We start from the raw sequence: 11,009 nt of genomic DNA, 5'->3' as shown, positions 1-11,009 counted from the left end.
GAACAGCCCTTAGCCGTGGTATATTGGCCATATACCATACCCCTTGTGCTTTATTGCTCAATTATAGCTGTCAAATTGGTTAAATCGGGATCCATAGCTAGAAAATGATCTGGGGAGTTTATAAAGGCAAATTATCTTTTCTCTAGGATATATTCCAGTTCCTTTTTTGGGGTCATGTCATAGCTCCAAATAGTTAGTCTTTTGAAGAGAACCGAATCCTGCTTCTAACGTCGTTACAAGTTACTACGATATGCCTTCTTAATTGGCTCGATAAGGTTATGGGAAAAGGATTTATTGCATAAATATGGCAACTTCTCTCTTGTTGTGAAAAAAGTGGGCTAGTTTTCAAGACTTTTATGTAATTTTGAGTGGTCATTGGGATAGATATATGAACTGAACCTGGCAACCTTGGACAGGTGAAACATCGCATCAATAGCTCATTGTTATGGCAATAGAACATTTAGAACGTATGACTGGGTCGCATCCATATGTAACGGATGTGAAACGGCGAGCGAAGTTTGCGGTGGTTCGCGCTAAATACCGTTTCAATCGGTGACGTCACTCGCTCTGAGACCTTGAAGTAGTGGTTCCACTTGCACTGCAAGGGTAGCGGCTTTTGTGGAGCGGTGTGTAACGATGCTTCGTGAGTGACTTGATGTGTGCAGAGGGTCCCTGGGCGAGGGGACGGTCTAAAGTTATAATGTTACACTTATATACCGAGAAAAAAAAAGACGTAACGACAGGTTTGATTCTCAGGCGATAGAACGAACGACCAGCCGGTTTAGATAGAGGTAGAGACCCTAGATTTGTTTCGGGACTAAATATTGTGGAAGGATGAAATTGTATGAATAGATTTATAAAGTAGCGTGTTTAATTAAAATATGTAAATTATTATTTGAATATGTTGGTACCCCGTTGTGTAAAAGTGATAATGTCCTCGAAGCCGGTGTTTGGAGGATATATTGTCAGGGTTTGCCGGCCGGAGACAAACACCCATGCCAGTAAATCCTCCAAACATCTGCTTATCGGGCATTATCACTTAAATAAACAGCTGCATTGGACCATTAAGACACTTTATGTTGGTGTTTCCTTTATTATGCCAGTTACCTACCTGTATGTTGACCATCACAATGAGACATTCATTTATGTCAGATTGAACATCGCACTTTCGACCTCTCTTACGCCACTTTGTTACAAACCTTTACATTGTACAAGTGTGTTGGATGAAACACTTAAAGAAACTTGCCAAAATACATCAAATGAAGCCGCCAGTCTGTGAAAACCAATCAAATCGTGCATTACTGACGAGAAACTGGCCAATCCGCACTGCTAACAAATCATGTCAAACAAAAAATCCGACCAATGGGATGGGATGACAGGGGCATGAAAGGGAAACGAGAAGCGAAGTCGCGCAAACACATTTATTGTGAAAAGCAATAACGTTAGTTGTGGTGGCGAATTCAGTCTATATTAAATGCAGTAATTGATGACGCGATAGAAAGGTATGTTTTGTCTTTGTATCATTCCTTGTTGTGAAATGACTTCCAAGTCTGCCAAGCTCGCATGTTAGCTGGCTAACGTTAGCTCGCTAGATACTGAATCAACTGAAAATACTCTAGCTAGCTAGATTGTTCACAATCCGTTTGCAGGCTTATAACTAGCGCATTAGTGCCCCTTGCTCAGCAGGTTACCTTTTAGACAACGTAGCTGTCCTACGTTACACACTTCTCGCTACTCTAATTAGCTAGCTAGCTAGACGCGCATGCGTGACTACAAGGTGGGTATCTCACAAAGCTAGCTACTATTACCAGATTAATAGGGGAAACCCAATAAATTGTCACAAATATCTTTGATAATACAGTCTATATAGAGAGGTAAGCCATCCTCGTTGTAAATCAGCAGGATAATAGCCATCAGGTTCTTTCCCCAGCTTATTTGTTATCAATGACAAGACCACTATAAAGGCAAAGTGGGATGATGAAGTAATGTGGGAGGCTATAATAAATGTCATCTCATCTTCCTCTATCCAGGCCTCCACCATGGGTGAACCACAGCAGGTGAGTGCCCTACCTCCCCCTCCCATGCAGTACATCAAGGAGTACACTGATGAGAACATCCGCAAGGGGCTCGCCCCCAAACCCCCTCCTCCCATCCGAGACACCTACATGATGTTCGGCAACCAGTTCCAGTGTGACGACCTGATCATCCGACCGCTGGAGAGCCAGGGCATCGAGCGGCTCCACCCCATGCAGTTCCACCACAAACGGGAGCTCAAGAAGCTCAACATGTCCATCCTGGTGAATTTCCTGGATCTCCTGGACATCCTGATCAAGAGCCCTGGCAGTATAAAGAGAGAGGAGAAGCTGGAGGACCTGAAGCTATTATTTGTCCACATGCACCATCTGATTAATGAGTACCGTCCGCATCAGGCCAGAGAGACCCTGAGGGTGATGATGGAAGTGCAGAAGAGACAGCGACTGGAGACTGCAGAGAGGTTCCAGAAACATCTGGAGAGGGTCATGGAGATGATCCAGGGATGCCTGGCCTCCCTGCCCGATGACCTGCTGCAGACTGAGGCCTCGGGTGGGGTAGGGGATGGGGCGAGGGGTGGTGGAGCGTTGGGGTTGGCCGTGAGGCTAAAGACTGAGCCCATGGAAGTGGAGGAGGCTGGGGCTAGCTGTATGGCTGTTGGGCCACAACAGGACAAAAGCATGGGTGGTGCTGCTAAGAAGGACAGAGTATGGGACAAGGATGCAGCAATGTGTAGTATTATCGACGAGATTGCCTGAGTTTTGTATTTAGGGCTGGGGTCTCTATAGAAGGCTGCAATGATGAAGAACGTTCAGATAGAAATGTGTTCTGTAAAACATATTGTCTGTCTGTTATGAATCGAGTCCTCTTCATTATATTTCTATATGTAATGTTCAGAATCAAAATGATTCACCTTGCTGAATATAGGTTTCTCTTGTTTTGGTATGTTTGTTTTATTACTGTTATTGGTCTGTTTAATTGTGTCGTATGCTTAATCTAGTTCTGATCACATACGCTGTGCAGTTTTATAGTATTTCATGGACAATGAAGTGTCATGGACAATGAGAACACACCTTCCCTGTTCAGAATTGTTTTGGGCTATCATTAACGTTTGGATGCTCTTTAAAATTCATAATTTGATAAGTTAATAAAGCAACTTCCAAGTCCTGTAACATAATTGATTAATTCTATTTTATATGATTCATTTTCACTATCATGGTTGACTGTTGAATTAGACAATTAGGCCTACCACCCTTTTTTCTGTTTTAATCTAAGACTGGTTGTATTATACCACTAGTGGGTCCTGCTGATTCCTTTCAGGTTGTCTTAAAACTGATTCCTGGCTAGAAACCACTTTTCTACTTAAAGTTATATTTCATACCTTAGATGAGTCCGCGTGTGAACGAACAAGCAATGTATATGTTTAGGAGCTGAATCACTGCATTACACTATGTAGTCTAAGAATGCTGAAAAGATCTTGCACTATGATCAAACCTGAACTCTATTCACATGTCATAACCTAATGTGATTGAATGTCAGTGATACTGCAACAGTCTTTGTTAGACGAAGGGTTTAGTCTGTGAAGCTTTGTGTGTAGCAGCTTGCTATGTAAGCTTATACTTGTAGCAATGTGAGCTAATGTCTCAGTCAGAGGCGTGCTACACCACCTCAGTCTCTGTCACTGTTTGGCTGGAGAGAGACAGAGGTTAGTGTGTTGTGACATACAGACACACTCCGGGATGAAGTTTCCCCTAGCCTAAAGAACAGCATGAGCTGGTACACACCCAAACATTTTAGTAGATGGTGCTGACTGAGCCAGAGTAAACTGTATAGAAATAGTCTCACACTATGTAAATGCTCCCAACAATTTAGTGGGTAAATCACAGACCTTTTGGCAACACAGTGCCCTGTACCCTAAAGAAGACACTGTTGCTGAAGGATCATTTACATAGTGTATGACTAGGTCTGTGCTATGTAACTACTAAAACATGCAGTAACGTGAGATTGCTCATTGGTGGTGACAGACAAAGAAATTGAAACCTTATAGAACATGGGCTGAGCTAGAACTGCAGGCAAGCCTTTGTTGTGTAAGATAAGGTTTGAGTCAGAGGAGGCTGGTGGGATGAGATACAGGAGGACACTAATGGGTGGAATGGCATTAATGGAATGGAGTCAAACGTGGTTTTCATTTGTTTGTGTTTGATACCGTTCCATTGATTCCATTCTAGCCATTACAATGAGCCCGTCCTCCTATAGTTCCTCCCAACAGCCTCCTCTGATTTGAGTATGTTCGTACATTAGTCCCATAGACAGACAGATACACTGAACCCCTCGGAGGATTCTAATTCCCTTATTACGGCATACATACAAGCATTGAATTGATGTGGTGTTCGTTTTGGATCAGTGAGGACAGATATACCGCTGCCCGTGAAATGTTCATCTGAATTTCCATTCCTGTGTTAAGAAAACATGTTTTGTTATTCAACTTGTTGGGAAATAATTGTGTGTTTTTTCTGTATTTAATGTAGCCTAGATACTATCTCTGATTCAACATGTCTGTGAAGTCGGTAGTCACATCAGGCATGTTATATTTCAACAGAAACAGAAAGCACAATACATTACCGAACCAGTCGGCCCTGTCTTTGTGCAGAGCAATCAAAACAACACTACTGCCCCAGATATCAAACTCCTACTCAAGTCAGGAGAGGCCTACATTTTCAAGTGGTTGCTATAGAATCATAGACTGTCTATGAAAGACATAGGGGATGCATTATGTGGGTCTGTAGATGCGAGGTGGGAAGGCTGTTGTTCCGACATGACTTTAACACACCTGATTAAACGATTCAGCTAATCAAGGCACTGAGGAACCCACTTGATTAGCTAAATCAGTTGTATTAGCACTGGTCTGGAGCAAAAACCTGCACACCAAGTAGGCTAGCTCAGCTTTCCAGGAGGAGAGTTGGTTACGGCTGACCTGGGCTAAAAGCTGGGTGTCCAATCATCAGATTGACTATGTTTAGATATGTCGGTCTTTAAATAAATGGCCTTATTGGCCTACCTACCTGCATGTTGTAGGGATGGCTCCAATCCCATTTTGCGTCCCAAATGGCATAGTGCACTACTTTTGACCAGATCCCATATTCCCTACATAGTGCAGAGCCCTGGTTAAATGTAGTGCCAAATATAGGGAATAGCTCTCGAGTGGCGCAACAGTCTAAGGCACTGCATCTCAGTGCTAGAGGTGTCATTACAGACCCTGGTTTGATTCCAGGCTGAATCCTGTGATTGGGATTCCCATAGGGCGGCGCACAATTGGCCTAGCGTCATCCGGGTCAGGGTTTGGCAGGAGTAGGCCGTCATTGTAAATCAGTATTTGTTCTTAACTGACTTGCCTAGTTAAATAAAAGGTTAAATCAAAAATATAGGGTGCCATTTAAAACACAACCCTTATCTTGGCCAAAGACTTTACCCAAAACCTGGAAAGGTGTGATGAACCAGGGATGAAACCCAAATTAGGCTAACCCTGACATACATAATGTGTGTTACCTGTGCCATGGAGAACAAAGGGGGAAAGGTCAGAGAGTTTACAGCTTTATTTAGACTACTGTAGGACGAGGAGGGGGAGCTAGCTGAAGAACTGTACATGGAACCGGTGCCCCTGTATGTAGGCTTGCTACTATTATTTTATTGTTGCGCCTTAATTATTTGTTATTTTATTTCAGTTTATTTTAGTAAATACTTGAACACTTTTTTTTCTTAAAACTGTATTGTTGGTTAAGGGCTTGTAAGTAAGCATTTCACTGTAAGATCTAAGCCTGTTGTATTCGGCGCATGTGACAAATACAATTTGATTTGGGTTTTATGGGGATGCCAACTTAGCCTGCCCTGCTGTTATAAAACACATATCTTTGTTGGGTTTAAAGGAATGCCAAGTAGGCTGTAGTAATCATCTAATATGTTTTTTGTTGCACAATCACTCATGGACAGATGAAACGCTGAGAACATGTCATGGCTCACATAGAATTATGTGATCACAAGCAGCAGTTGTTCCTGTTTGGGGTTTTTGCCGTTGATTATTTGGACAAATCCAGATTGGGTGAAGGCGGTGCATGGACTAACCTAGCAGGCGTAAAAGAAACAAAAGATCCTCTGGCAACCGCACAGGTCGTTGGGTTGTCACAGCTGCAAAGTCATAAACCGCGCCTGTTTCTATCATTTCTCTTATTACATTTTAAATCACATCAGGTTGGAGGCACCTTAATTGGGGAGGACAGGCTCATGGTAATGGCTGGAGCGGTATCAGTAGAATGGTATCAAATACATTCCATTCCATTTGCGCATTATTATGAGCCGTCCTCCCCTCACCAGCATCCCAGGTTTTCAACCTAACCTTAACCACACTGCTAACCTTATTACTAACCGTTACCTTAAATTAAGACCAAAACCAATTTTATTTTTCATGAATTTTGACAATAGCCCAATTTTGGCTTTGTGGCTGTGGTGATTTGTGACAAACCCTGGCACAGACGTCTTGAAAAGAAGAAATAAACCTGTCAGGGGAGGTTCTCTTCTCACTGTTCAACCAATCCAGTAAATTTGGAGGAGGAGTTAAGATGGAGTGTTGCCTCGTTAACACAGACAGATGTTTGATTGGACGTATAAATCTGAAGCTTCGGGTTGGCATTTTCATTCACCACCAAATGTGGTGATGAGAGGAAACCCAGTGGCTGACAGTGGGCGAAGATGGGGTTTCCACTAGTTACAACAGGCACAAAGTCAAAATAGGCTATATCGTAAGAATTCATGAAAACTAAAATGACTTTGGGACGTCCCTTCCCTACCCACTGGGCACAGATGTCAATTCAACGTCTTTTCCACATTTGTCCAACATAATATCTTTGAAATTACATAGGAAACAGCATTATTTCAACCATGTGTGTGCTCAGTGAATAACCCTAACACCTACCTCTTACCTTAACCCTTACATGAACCATTTTATGCCTCACCCAGCAGACTGTCGACCAATCACCACGCAATCCCTTCTCAAAGTCAGGGTAGGATGGTGCTTTCAAGACAACCGGTGAACTCAGAGAAATATGAGATGTAATCATGACATCAGTGAATGTCAGTTCGGAATGTCGGAGCTCTAGAAAGTTGCCAGAGTTCCGTACTTGGAATTCCGAGTTGGATGACCGTTCAAAATAATTTATCCCAGTTGGAGCTTGTTTTTTCCCAAGGTTACAGTTGTCTTGACTGCACTAAAGTCGGAAGTCTAAGATTTCTGAGTACCGAGTTCCCAGTTGTTTTGAACGTGGCAAATGTTCAGAAACCTTCCTATTGTCCTTGAAAGTATGTAATATCACTTTTACAAACCTATAGAATATCACAGAGATCATGTGATTTATCTCAAATCTCGGAAAAGATTTGTAATGTACTTCTGGTTCATGATATTCATGCTAATGTTGGGTTTTTGAGCTAGCGCCCAATTGACTCCCATTCACTACTTAAAGGAGAGCTCACCTTGTCCCAGAATAGGCCATAATGCACCGTGTGGCCAATTGAAGACGCATGGGCAACGTAGACAATGGCCATTAATATGATTCCAATGGAGTATCCCATCTCCTCAAAACTATCTCTGGTTAGTTTAAACTGGTGCAGTGAAAATGGGCTATATCATACAAATTAATGAAAAGAAAACTTAGAAACATGCTGGACTTCAATACGTCATTCTAGCTTCTGTGTTATCTGAGAAAATTGATCTGTTATTTACTTTCGCCTTGTTCATTTTTTTGTCCCAGCTTTCCACTCGTCCCAGCTCTCCTCTATGTCTGGGCCAGGTGGTGAAGGTAGGTAACATGACCTCCTCCACACTGATCCTCACCCTGGGGGCCAAACAAAGGTGTGTCCTCAGCCCCCTCCTGTATGCCCACGACAGCATGGCCTCACACAGTTCCATCTCCATCAAGTTAGCTGACGACACAACAGTAGTAGGCCTGATTCCCAGTAACGTTGAGATGGCCTACAGAGAGGAGTTAGGCACTCTGATGGCGTGGTGCCAGGTAAACCTTCCAACAGAAAAACGACCCTAAGCATACAGCTAAGACAACGTAGGAGTGGCTTCGGGACAAGTCTCTAAATGTCCTTGAATGAACCAGCCAGAGCCCGGACTTGAACCCGATTGAACATGTCTGGAGAGACCTGAAAATAGCTGTGCAGCAACGCTCACCATCCAACCTGACAGAGCTTGAGAGGATCTGCAGAGAAGAATGGGAGAAACTCCCCAAATACAGGTGTACCAAGTTTGTAGTGTTATACCCAAGAAGACTCAATGCTGTAATCCCTGCCAAAGGTGCTTCAACAAAGTATTGAGTAAAGGGTCTAAAAACGTATGTAAATGTGATATATATATATTCTTTGTAAAACTATTTTTGCAAAAGTTTGGACACACCTACTCATTCAAGGGTTTTTCTTTATTTTTACTATTTTCTGCATTGTAGAATAATAGTGAGAATATCAAAACTATGAAATAACACATTGAATCATGTAGTAAACAAAACAGTGTTAAACAAATCCAAATATATTTTAAAATTGAGATTCTTCAAAGTAGCCACCCTTTGCCTTGATGACAGCTTTGCACACTCTTGGCATTTTCTCAACCAGCTTCATGGGGTAGTCACCCGGAATGCATTTCAATGAACAGGTGTGCCCCGTTAAAAGTTAATTTGTGGAATTTATTTCCTTCCTAATGTGTTTGAGCCAATCAGTTGTGTTGTGACAAGGTAGAGTGGTATTCAGAAGATAGACCTATTTGGTAAAAGACAGATTCCATATTATGGCAAGAACAACTCAAAGAAAAACATCAGTCCATCATTACTTTAATACATGAATGTCAGTCAATCAGGCAAATTTCAAGAACTTTGAAAGTTTCTTCAAGTGCAGTCGCAAAAACCACCAAGCACTATGGTGAAACTGGCTCTCATGAGAACCACCATAGGAAATGATCTAGAGTTACCTCTGCTGCAGAGGACAAGTTCATTAGAGTTAACTGCATCTCAGATTGCAGCCCAAATAAATGCTTCACAGAGTTCAAGTAACAGACACATCTCAACATTAACTGTTCAGAAGAGACTGCGTGAATCAGGTCTTCATGGTCAAATTGCTGCAAGGAAACCACTACTACAGGATACCAACAAGAAGAAGAAGAAGAGACTTGCTTGGACCAAGAAACACGAGCAATGGACATTAGACTGGTGGAAATATGTATTTTGGTCTGATGAGTCCAAATGTGAGATTTTTGGTTCCAACCACTGTGTCTTTGTGGGACGCAGATTAGGTAAATGGATCATCTCCGCATGTGTTGTTCCCACCGTGGAGCACGAAGTTGGAGGTGTGATGGTGTGGGGTTGCTTTGCTGGTGACACTGAATTCAAGGCACACTTAACCAACATGGATAACACAGCATTCTGCAGCTATACGCCACCCCATCTGGTTTGCGCATTGTGGGACTATCATGTTTTTCAACAGGACAATGACCCAATACAACTCCAGCTTGTGTAAGGGCTATTTGACCAAGAAGGAGAGTGATGGAGTGCTGCATCAGATGACCTGGCTTCCACAATCACCTGGCCTCAACCCAATTGAGATGGTTTGAGGTGAGTTGTACCGCAGAGTGAAAGAAAAGCAGTCAACAAGTGCTCAGCATATGTGGGAACTCCTTCAAGACTTTTGGAAAAGCATTCTAGGTGAAGCTGGTTGAGACAATGCCATGCGTGTGCAAAGCTGTCAGCAAGGCAAAGAGTGGCTACTTTGAAGAATATACAGTATATTTTGATTTGTGTAACACTTTTTTGGTTCCTACATGATTCCATATGTTTTATTTAATAGTTTTGATGTTTTCACTATTATTCTACAAAATGAAGAAATACCCTAGAATCAGTAGATGTGTCCAAACTTTTGACTGGTACTGTATATATATATAAATCAATATAGATACACTACAGTTCAAAAGTTTGGGGTCACTTAGAAATGTCCTTGTTTTTGAAAGAAAAACAGATTATATGTCCATTAAAATAACATCAAATTGATCAGAAATACAGTGTAGACATTGTTAATGTTGTAAATTACTATTGTAGCTGGAAACCGCTGATTTTTTATGAAATATCTGCATAGGCGTACAGAGGCCCATTATCAGCAACCATCACTCCAGTGTTCCAATGGCACGTTGTGTTAGCTAATCTAAGTTTAGCATTTTTAAAGAATAATTGATCAGTAGAAACCCCTTTTTCAATTATGTTAGCACAGCTGAAAACTGTTGTGCTAATTAAATAAGCAATACAACTGGCCTTCTTTAGACTAGTTGAGTATCTGTAGCATCAGCATTTGTGGGTTCGATTACAGGCTCAAAATGGCCAGAAACAAAGCACTTTCTTCTGAAATTCGTCAGTCTATATTCTTGTTCTGAGAACTGAAGGCTATTCCATGCGAGAAATGTCCAAGAAACTGAAGATCTCGTACAACGCTGTGTACTTCTCCCTTCACAGAACAGTGCAAACTGACTCTAACCAGAATAGAAAGCGGAGTGGGAGGCCCCGATGCACAACTGTAGAAGAGGACAAGTACATTAGTGTGTAGTTTGAGAAACAGACAACATACAAGTCCTCAACTGGCAGCTTCACTAAATAGTAGCTGCAAAACACCAGTCTCAACGTCAACAGTGAAGAGGCAACTCCAGGATGCTGGCCTTCTAGGCAGAGATGCAAAGAAAAATACATATCTCAGACTGGCAAATAAAAGATAAAGATGGGCAAAAGAACACAGACACTGGACAGAGGAACTCTGCATAGAAGGCCAGCATCCCAGAGTATGCCCCCTTTATTTATCCTATGGTTCTGACTTACAGGGAGAATATTATAAGAATGGCCCATGCTGAACAAATAGTTATATTGACCACGTCCGTCCTATTTCGTTCATTAATGTCT

General features: G+C 42.0%; 1 protein-coding gene across 1 annotated transcript; it reads left to right on the top strand.

Moving 5' to 3' along the window:
• The first annotated feature begins 1,362 nt into the window (after nucleotides 1-1,362).
• On the top strand, nucleotides 1,363-3,387 carry LOC135527121 (mediator of RNA polymerase II transcription subunit 7-like). Its single transcript, XM_064955770.1, has 2 exons — nucleotides 1,363-1,502; nucleotides 2,031-3,387. Exon 2 carries the CDS (start codon nucleotides 2,040-2,042, stop codon nucleotides 2,787-2,789), a length of 750 nt encoding a protein of 249 aa, XP_064811842.1. The 5' UTR covers nucleotides 1,363-1,502; nucleotides 2,031-2,039; the 3' UTR covers nucleotides 2,790-3,387.
• Nucleotides 3,388-11,009: the final 7,622 nt, after the last annotated feature.

Source organism: Oncorhynchus masou, chromosome 32, assembly GCF_036934945.1.
Source record: "Oncorhynchus masou masou isolate Uvic2021 chromosome 32, UVic_Omas_1.1, whole genome shotgun sequence".
NCBI lineage: Eukaryota > Metazoa > Chordata > Actinopteri > Salmoniformes > Salmonidae > Oncorhynchus > Oncorhynchus masou.
This window is presented reverse-complemented; position numbering and strand designations above follow the sequence as displayed.

Excerpts from the sequence above, each read along its gene's own strand:
- LOC135527121 (XM_064955770.1), top strand. The coding sequence starts at position 2,040 with ATGGGTGAACCACAGCAGGTGAGTGCCCTACCTCCCCCTCCCATGCAG.